At 47.3% G+C, this 10,270-nt stretch overlaps 1 protein-coding gene across 1 annotated transcript in view; it reads right to left on the bottom strand.

Annotated features, from left to right (window-relative positions):
- Nucleotides 1–10,270, bottom strand: part of Antxr1 (ANTXR cell adhesion molecule 1) — a 200,969-nt gene that overhangs the window by 99,421 nt on the left and 91,278 nt on the right. Inside the window, exons 11-12 of the mRNA XM_085840381.1 lie at nucleotides 7,420–7,489; nucleotides 5,662–5,740 (exon numbers count right to left, since the gene is read on the bottom strand). Of these exons, the coding sequence (XP_085696507.1) occupies nucleotides 5,662–5,740; nucleotides 7,420–7,489 (149 nt within the window). The remainder of the gene's footprint in view (nucleotides 1–5,661; nucleotides 5,741–7,419; nucleotides 7,490–10,270) is intronic.

Raw genomic sequence — 10,270 nt, 5'->3', positions numbered from 1 at the left:
ATTTATTGCTTTCCTGCCCCCTGGTTACCCTGGAAACAACATCTTCAAAGTTTTTCCACCCTTATCCTAGCAGCCAGACTTATTATGCCCTAAGAGGAGCCTCTTTATGGGGTGGGCGTGTAGCTGCCATGGGAGATGTACAACAGATCCTGTAAGGGGCAGAGAGCTATGTCAATAAACCAACAAGGCCATCATTCATTGATAGAGAGCTATGCCTTCTAGTCCCTGTAAGTACTTGCCATTCCTCCAATTAGGGCCATGTAATATGAGGTCTGAGAACAGCTAGATTGCCTGTTCTCCACAGTGGTGGGATGGCTTTTTGTTTATTTAAAAAAAAACATATTCTCATATAGTATATAATGGCCTTGAACTCACAATGTAGCTGAGAATGATGTTGAAGTCCAGTTCTAGGGCCTCAGTCTCCAGGGTTAGAACAGCAGGTGTGCATCACCATGCCTGACTTTGGAGGTAGGGCTTCTCACTCAATAGCCTGAATTAATCCCTCCATTATTCTGTAACCACAGTACATCATGCCTACAATACTCAGGGTTCCTTGCTTTGATGCCTCATGCTGGAGTCATTGAATTTTTATCTTCATTCAAAAATTTTTTGACCAAACTGACCAATGACATCACATGTTCTTTTTTTAAAAAATTATTGTTTCTTTCTTTCTTTCTTTTTTTTTTTTTTGCTAGGCTTATTTTCACATAAATTAGGGAGAAAATAGAAGCACAGTCTCCATTTATTTAGTGGTTAATTAGACTTAGAGCCTTAGGTATAACCTTATGTTCCCTTCCTTTCTTTGAAGATTGTGATTTTTACAGTCCTGCAAGAAATATAAACAAACCCTCACCAGGCGTGCTCTCAGTTAACTCGCAGTGAGAGTCTGGTGCCATGTCACTTACTGCGTGACAGAACCAAGGGTGGGTACATGTCCTGGAGAGGAGCAGTTGTAAAGTTGAGAAATGGCCTCAATCAAAAGGCAGCAGGCTTGGAAACAGATGTGATTCGCAGATCTGCAGGGGTCCTGATCCCTTGCAAAGGCTGCCCTCCTCTGGGCATAGCCTCTGCTCATTATGTTCCTGCACTTATCGGATATTTGTTTGAAAGATCAATCTGTGGCATTACCTCCTCCACAGACAGTTCATGGCTCTTTCTGGCCCCCTCCTCTCTGAAATCTTACAGACTTTACACCTGATTCAGGCAACCCGTTCTCTCTGTATACATCCGTGTGTGGGCATGACAGAGCCCAGAGGATACCCACTGGTGCCATTTCTCAGGTGCTGTCTGCTTCACTCTTTTTGAAAGTGCTTCTCATCCGAGGCACCTGGAACTCTCTAAGTAGGCCAGGCTGGCTGGTGAGTGAGCCAAGGATCTGTCTGTCCCAATCTCCCCCACTGGAGTGTACACTACCATGCCTGGCTATTTTTTTGTTAGGTGGGTTGAGATCAAACTCAGGCACTGAGGGAATGAGCTATCTCCAGCCTCCCTGTTCTTTACACATTCTTCAGCCTGGTGGGCCCCTTCCGTCAACAGCAACTTTACAGATTGTTAACAGGACACTGGATACTCAGTAGCTGTTTAAGAAAATTGGTTGAACAACTTCCTGAATTTTGTCCTCTTAGGGTAAAACTTGATAGACTTGTAAAATACCTATTTAAAGGAAGATAATCTTCAATGAAAACTCCTCAAGGCCCTAAACTGGACTTGCTTTGTACTGAACCAAATCAGAGACCGCTCTCATCCCGAGGCTATAGTCTGGGAAGGAAAGGGTGCAGGCCGGGCAGCCCAGCCTGCGTGTGTTGGAAACCCTGGGGAAAGGGGATTGAGTACTGACACTGTCTATAGCCAGGCAACTCTGCAACGTTTACCCTGAGTATAGGAATCTTTTCGTGCTTAAGTGGAAAAAAAAAATCTCTGTCCTGTAAATCTGCATGGAATTTCTACTTCTGGCCAGGGCAGCAGTTTTTCACTGTGGCTCTTGGACACACTTGGGACACACTTGTCCACATGGGCATTGAATAAAGTGAGAAAAGTCTTAGCTTCATATTTTAAAATGAGTTTTGCTTCCAGGTGATGGGCTGGGCAGGCTGGGACTGGCACAGACAGGACTAACCCTTTGCTTGGGCCCCAGGGAACCTTTCTAATCTAAAAACCACATCCTCTGGACAAACACCAGCCTGAGACTTCAAGTCACCTCTGGATGACCACGCCTTCCACCTTCCACAGAACCTCTGCTTTGCCCCAGGAAGTTTCAGTGTTTAATTAGAGTTTCTGCTTGGGGCCTGGCGGGGAGTAGAGCTCTGTGTTTGAGCTGGGAGGTTTTTTTTGCCATCTTTTTTGTCTCCTAACCACTGAAGTGTGGCTGAGTGATAGTGTGTATGCCATGGTTGTGTCTTTTCATCGGGGTCCCTCTGTTACTCTGGGACCCAGGTTAAGGGACCCGATTCTCTAGAGAGAATCAGTTAGTTCAAACTGTATGTGTAACTGAGGTTGACATTGAATTGAAGATCCTACTGCCTAAGCCTCCAACGGGCTGGGCTTACAGGCGTGCACTGTCACATCCAGCTCCCTCAAAAGTTTTGTTTAAGCCTCCATTATAAAACACTTATTGAGTGCTGATTAACTGCCAGGCCTTCTGCATGGTGCAGAGAGCATTTGTGTAACGCTCACACTAGTGACAGCAAAACAAACTCTTAGTGTCTTCTTTTTCTTGGTTAGGAAAGAGAAGTACAGTAGAGATGAATAACCCAGGCATGGCTATACAAACAGTAACCAGCAAAGTGATGTCCTAATTTCTCCTCACCCCCAGGTCTCCTCCTCTTCAGATTTCTTCCTGCCAGCCTGTGGTCATGCCATCCTTTCAGATACAAGCTCTGGCCTTTGGGGATGTCTCAAGTTTTTTATCCAATGTTTTAGGAGACTCCTCAGCTACTGGTTCAACACAGAACCTTTCTTCCATAGCCAAGCTGCTCCTATCATTTGCCATCTGCCCATAGAGTGAGCTTTCAAATGCAAGTTAGATCTTGCAGCTCTCCTCCTTCAAAGCCCATGTGCTCACATCCTCCATCCCCGGCCACCCCACTGACTGTGGCTTCTTCATCTAGCCCACAGCTACCCTTCTCACTCCACCTCAGATGCCTCGGGGTCTTAACATTAGGGATTTTGGGTTTGGAAACTTCCACCCTCCTCACCCCTTCTATGGTCCCATAGCTAACTTCCTCACTATTCAGGGCTCTACTCAGATGACGCCTATTTACACTGGAACCCACTCACTGAGGTAGCACCAAATCCTCTCATTTAGTTTTTCCCTATCACACAGATTATTTTTTAATACAGTGTAGAATCATTTCTTATGTTTACTGTTCACTGTGTAGCCTCCATCCTCTGTCTACTTGTGCGTCCTAAGTGCCCAGGAGGGAATATCTTGTGATCAATGACTTCGTTAAGTAGGTGAGTGAATGGGCTTGTATATCAAATATTAGGGTGGCAATAATTTTCTTATAGACTAATAAAATAAATATTCTATAATTTTTATAGAATAATAGAATAATGTCAAGTGTAAAGGAATGTATTGGGAGATGATTTTAACCAAGAGTCTGTTGAACAGGAGACTTGATATCATAATCAGACAGAGGTCATTTGAGGAGCAAATGGAGGCTAGAGTGAGATACAGAGGGAATTACTTAAACTCTGCAGCACGTTGGTTGGTAAGGCCACCCTTTCCTCTTCAGAGACGCCAATTTACGTTTGTAGCCTTGTATTTTCATATCCCAAGCTTGGTCCAAAGATTGTTCACTTTCCAACCTCCCTTGCCCTTGTGGACCCAAAAGTAGTAACTGTTTGTCTGTGGTGTGGTCAGACATACGGGTCCACACTGCCGGAGCACTAGGAGACTGGAAGGACTCTGGACCCAGAGGGCAGCAGTTAGGTTTAGGTATGTTAATCATTTCCTGTAGGTTGACTGGTTCTAAAAGAGTCAGCTCCCAAGTTCCAATAAAAGGCATTTTGCTGCCCCTGCACAGCTATCAAATTTGGTAGTGTAATGCTCAGATAGTCAGAAAGGATGGTTGACCAGGTGTCTGGGCAAAGACCATTTCTAAGTAGTGACACTCCTCTATGACAACCTTAGTCATTTTGGTCAAGTGAACATTTCCCTTCATCTAGTCCAGTTACACCGGCTTATTACCCACACAGGATGGAGAATGCTTATAAGGAGGTATTAGGAAGGAAAGTCATGTCCACCATGAAACTTGGCTTCCTGTGCATTTACAAGGTAAAACAGTTTTTGCTTTGTTTGGCTTCGGGACACAACTGCTATCTCTCATCTACCCATGACAATACTAAGGACATGATACCAATTACTAAAGAGTTCTAGCCACATGCTTTTCAATGGCTAACCAGGAAAGACCTTTGTAAATCCACCCACTGACCACCCCCACTGCAAGGAAGAGCTAGAGGAGAACAAGCACTTAGTTAGCAAGAAAAATTCAAATAAAGGTGGTGCTACAAATACCCCAATTACAGGATGGGTTCTTTAGACGAGTGAGCAGAGCCCCAGCTGCCCAGATAGGCTGAGCTCTGAGACAGTGACCCTGGTTAGAGGGGACTTCATAGGCCAGGTGCTCCCAGTTGAGTCCTCTCTCCCCTGAATCACCTTCTCAGAATGCCTTGGGATCACCAACATGAGGCTCACGCTCGGCCACCGTCTGAGGCGAAGCTGCCAAGCACAGACACTCCCTCTCCTTTAAGCATATATTTTTGATTTACTAGCATCGCATTTTAAAACAAAACAGTTTCTGAGGTGATCTTAGGGGTAGTCAGAAATGGAAGCTTCCTGACAGGAGGGATCCCTGTGGCAGGAGCCAGCAGAGGCTGCTTTGTGTCATCAGGGCAAGGCCCCTTCAGCCTCTCTCTGCCTTCATCAGTTTTGTTTTCCCTTAGGGCACTGGTTCTCAGCCTTCCAAACACTGCGACCCTTTAGTACAGTTCCTCATGTGTGGTGACCCCCACTGAAAATTATTTTCGTTGCTACTTCATAACATAAATTTTGGTACTGTTATGAACAGTAATGCAAATATCTGTGTTTTCCAATGGTCTTAGGTGACCCCTGTGAAAGAGCTATTTGACTCCCAAAGGGGTTGCGACCCACAGGTTGAGAACTGCTGCCCTCAATTACTTCCACAAGCATATAAACAAGTTTCCATGTTCCCATCCTTAAATAATAGATTCTCTATATATCGATACCTTCCTTTAGCTGGGACCCATTTCCTGCTTCCTTAAAAAACAAAACAAAACAAGCAAACAAAAAAAAAAACCCCAAAGCTCTTTAAGACATGTTTTCTATGTTACCTAATGCCTTCCTGTCTACCCTCTCATGGTGTGTCTGACCCAGGCGCTCACCCTTACTACAGACATTTGAATCATCTGAACAGGCCAGGCCAGCCAGAGCTCCTCCTCAACATCAGAAACAGAGAACCTGGCACAGCGAGCGTCACTGGTACACTTCACAGAAAAGCACACCCCGACCCAGCTGGTACCAGGGCTCAGTGGACAGAACAAAGAACCAGAAGACATTTCACGGTAGATGTTGGGGAAGCCTGGGATTTGGGAAGAGCCGTTGAAACAATAATGGCACTGAGCTGGGAGGTTCTGACTTACACAGTGTGTGGTGGTGATGATGACAGAACTGGAGATGAAGGACAGGCCGTCGTTCATGCTGACCTGCAGTGCAGCTTTCCTGCAATGACAGAGAACGGGATACACTTAGCCTGGTGTGCTGTGAAGAACAGATGGAGAGCCGGGCAGAACTTGCTTACTTTCCTGTGGGGCCCGACATTCTTCCAGTAGCAGTCTCAGGGCCACACACCCGTGGCATCCAAGAGATGCTAAGGTGTCCTCACTTGATGTGTGAAGGCAGGACATTAACTTTGCATTACAGGGACAAGTAGAGCCTGCTTTTATTTAACCTGTTTGTTATACCTCAGATAAAGCTCCTCCCTCCCTCCCTCCCTCCCTCCCTCCCTCCCTCCCTCCCTCCCTCCCTCCCTCCCTCCTCCCTCCCTCCCTTCCTTCCTTCCTTCCTTCCTTCCTTCCTTCCTTCCTTCCTTCCTTCCTTCCCCCTCTCTCTTTTTTTCCGAGACAGGGTTTCTCTGTATAGCCCTGGCTGTCCTGGAATTCACTCTGTAGACCAGGCTGGCCTCGAACTTAGAAATCCGCCTGCCTCTGCCTCCCGAGTGCTGGGATTAAAGGCGTGCGCCACCATGCCCGGTCCTTTTTTTCTTTTTTGAGACAAGGTTTTTCTGTGTAGCCCTGGCTCTCCTGGAATTTGGCTCTGTAGACCAAGCTGGTCTTGAACTCATAAAACTGCCAGCCTCTGCCTCCTGAGTGCTGGGAGTAAAGGCATGTGCCACTAAAACCTGATAGATAAAAGCATTTTAAGAGCCATCCAAGTCAATAGGGAAAAAATGGACAAACTGTAAGCTGCATGCTCAGTTCTTGCTAATGTGGACTCAGTGGTCTAGTGGGGCAGTTTTGTGGCTCTGTTAGACTCCTGGAGGTACAGCTGTGGACAGTCTGGGTTGTCTTCTCCTGGCTTCTGTCTATTAGGTCTCTCATCATGCTATATAATTGTGGGCTGGGTAGCAGGCCCCAGCATCACAGGCTGACTGTAGACACTCAGTCAGTCAGAGGTCTCAGTGGGAACAAACGATGAAAGGAGACTAGATGAAGAACTTTAGTGTTTTCCCTGGAGGCCATTCATGGTTCTGGGGAGGCTCTTTTTTGTTCTGTAATCATCTGGGCTCACTGGGCCCTATATAGTCCTATTATAACCCAGGGTGCTGACTCTGCTGACATCTCCATAGCTCTTATTTTGATGGTACTGTGAGATGGTTCCTGTATGTGAGCTCAGGGAATGTAGGTGAATGACTGAGACTCTGAGGAGGACTGGGGATGGGGTGGGGGTGGGGGTGGAGGTGGTGACGGCCATGAGCCAGCCACAGAGCTTACTTTGCCTTTCTGAGTCTCCTTGCTTTGAAGGAACAGATAACACTTTCCAGGACACGGATGATGACAGGGTGAGGTAATGCTGTGAGAACTTTCTAGAAATGTGGTTGGGACTGAGTCAGCAGACTCAGGCTTGAACTCAAGCTCTTCCACTGGCTGCGCTGTGACCCTGAGTGAGTTGTTCAAATCCTTTTAACTACCCTGACTGGGGGTCTCATTCACTGGGAGCAATGGAGGATGAAGAGCGATTCAAACCGCCTGGTGCCTGGTTTGCTATACCTTTGGCATTATGGTCATCGGCAGAATCTAGAGAAAGCCCCATAATGAGAGTGAAGAAATATATCGCTGTCCCTCTGTCCTCCCTGCCTCTTCCTGTCTGGCTGTAGGACTCTGTGGCTGATGAAAACTTACATGCCAACTTCTTTCAAGATTGGTGCTGGGCACAGCAAATAAGTGTCTTCCACGGCAAAGGGCTTCTCATCTGTGAAAAAGGAAGTCACGAGGTTATGGTCTCCAATTCCGAATCTTTGGAGATCGTCAACCAAGTCCAGAGGGACAGGAATGAAAATAGAGGACCGTGTGAAGGAAAACCTCCTCTTGCCTTGGGTTATGGTTGGAATAGAAAATGTCCCCCGAGGGTTTACTGTTGAAACCAAGGTCCATGCTGGCGGAGGCGGGAGGTGGGGTGAAGGAATCACTGATCACTGGGGGGGGGGGGGGCACTGCTGCTTTTTTAGTAGTGTTCTCTCTCTCTCTCTCTCTCTCTCTCTCCACTTCCTCTCTTTCTCTTGGGCTGCTATGAGCTGAGGAACTTTCTTCCATCACATGCTTCCAATTTGATCATCTGAAACTTGTAAGAACTGATGCCCCTCTTTGTTTACGTTGGTATTTCTCAGAGCCGCAGAAAGCTGATATAGTTCCCCCCCCCCCCCCACGTGCACACACACATGGTAGCACCCTAACCCATGTGGTAGCAGCCACTAGAAGAGAATTCAGAGCTTGCTTTCTGATGCTGGTGTTCTGGTCCCATGTCCATCTAATCCTTGTACCAACATAGTTTGAGTTTGCTTTTCTGTAAGGAATAGCTAAGGAGGGGCTCTAAGGAGATTCACATCTACATCCAGTTTGGGAGAGCCCATCCTCATGGAGAAAATGCTCTGTCAAACACAAACAAGTACAGCAAATATCCCTGGGTTGCAGAAGGCAGGCAGCTTTGTCAAGTCTCATGAAAATCCAATAAGAGTTGTACCTTATTAGAGACCTGGGAAGTGGCAGCTTCAGTGGGGTTTGTCGTGGCACTCAGCAGACACAAGTGTGCCTTAGGGTAGCTCATCTGTAGTAGAGACAGCTAGTTGATGAAGTATTTGTGTGCAAGCATGAGGACCCAAGTTCGAATCCTGAGCATCCTTCTAGCTAGGCAGGGTGGTAGGCACTTGAAATCCTAGCATCGAGGAGGCAGAGACAGGCAAATCCCAGGCAAGCTAGCTGAATCACTGCTTCCTTCCTGGGTGGCATGCGGGTAGGTGTCGCAAAGTCTGGATGCCCAACCAATAACCTGCTAGTCACTTTGACAGCTCTGCTAGTGACAGCCTTAGGAGCTAAGGGAGGAAGGTGTGTGTGTGTGTGTGTGTGTGAGAGAGAGAGAGAGAGAGAGAGAGAGAGAGAGAGAGAGAGAGAGAGAGAGAGAGAGAGAGACTGTTTCTGTGTGGAGACCAGAGGTCGACATCAGGTGTCTTCTGTGCTTCTCCATCTTAGTTTTTGAGATGGGTTTTCTCACTGACTCTGGGTCTTCCTGATTCCGTTAGGCTGTCTGGACAGAAGCCATAGTTATCCTCCTGGCTTCACCTCCTCAGTGTTGGGATTGATTACAGGCCCATGTTGCTTTGCTCAGTTATTGTTTGTTCGTTTATCCGTGCTAGGGGTTCAAACTCAGGTCCCCGCCCTTCTGGGGATCTCTTTACCAACTGAACCATCTTTCCACCCCAGGATCATTTTTCAGATGAAAATGGAGGTTCAGAAAGACCAAGTGCCATCTTAGCTACATAGTGATACAAGCAAGCCAGGCCCAGACCCAAACTCTGCAGTGTCCTATTGTCACGGAGAGACTTCCTGCTCCAGGGAAACCAGGGGGAGGGAACAAGCCAAACCCTGCCCAGCATGGCTGACTGGATCTTGTATTTATTTCCTTGTGGCTGTGGTTTACCCACAGCTCTTGTGTACAGTACCTGTGGTGCAGCCCCACCCACAGAGCCCTGGGCAGCCACAGGGTGGCCCCAGAAGGCCTTGTGACTCCAGGCTCCATGCTGTGGTTTGAGCTGGAGGGCTCCTGAGGTGGCTGCAGGCAGGCACTGGCTCCTGTCTCATCCCTCCGTCCTAGCTAACAAGGGGTGGGAGGCAGGTGGAGGCCTCAGCAGAGGACATTTCTCATTCTCCTTTTTTTGTCTTCCTTTCCTGTTTGGGAGGCCAAATATTTCTGGGGCAAAGCAGGATGGAAAACGGTGGCGGCTTGGGGGTACAGCTCTGATGTCCCCGAGATTGAACCCAGGCTGAGAGGCTGTGGGTTCACTTACAGAGCTGGCATTTTTGCCTCTCAGAGGGGCTGTCTGGTTTGGAGCCTGTTTTCACTTTACCACAAAAATGAGTGGCTTTTTCTTCCTCTTTCTTAAACAAAGGCGGGCCATTTGGTTTCCATAACTCAGATCATCTGAGTCCTTCCTGGAATGGCCTCTTGGGAAGCCGGGTCCAGGGACTTCCTCCTTCACCACAGAGGGGCCCTGTGCCTGGTTTGGGGGCCATGTAAGCCCCCCTTCCCCAACGCAGCCTCTGCCAATGCCAGTGTGTTGTGCTGTTTATGGGGCTGTAATCCACTCTGAGGACAATGGGGCCCTGCTTCCCTGCTCACTGGGTGGCCATTTCACTTCATGGCTCCCTGGCACGGCATGGAATAGAAAAGGGTAATGGAGACCAGGAGGCTGGAGCAGCCTGCTCTGTCTTGTTCACAACCAGGGAGGAAATTAGAGGGGTAGGAGTTGGAGATCAGATTAATAATTCTTCTTCTTCTTCTTCTTCTTCTTCTTCTTCTTCTTCTTCTTCTTCTTCTTCTTCTTCTTCTTCTTCAATGAATGTGAAATGCATGTATTTCAGAATTCTAAGCACACCTATGACATATTAATCTAAATCCTTTGTCTATAGGGGTCTGATAATCAGAAAGAAGTTTGACTTAAATCAGAATTTGAGAACTAATGAGTGTCATTACAGATTG

This window comes from Mus caroli, unplaced genomic scaffold (assembly GCF_978045245.1).
Source record: "Mus caroli unplaced genomic scaffold, Mus_caroli_1 scaffold_7, whole genome shotgun sequence".
Lineage (NCBI taxonomy): Eukaryota > Metazoa > Chordata > Mammalia > Rodentia > Muridae > Mus > Mus caroli.
The sequence above is the reverse complement of the archived record's forward strand: the minus strand, read 5'-3'. Positions and strand labels throughout refer to the sequence as shown.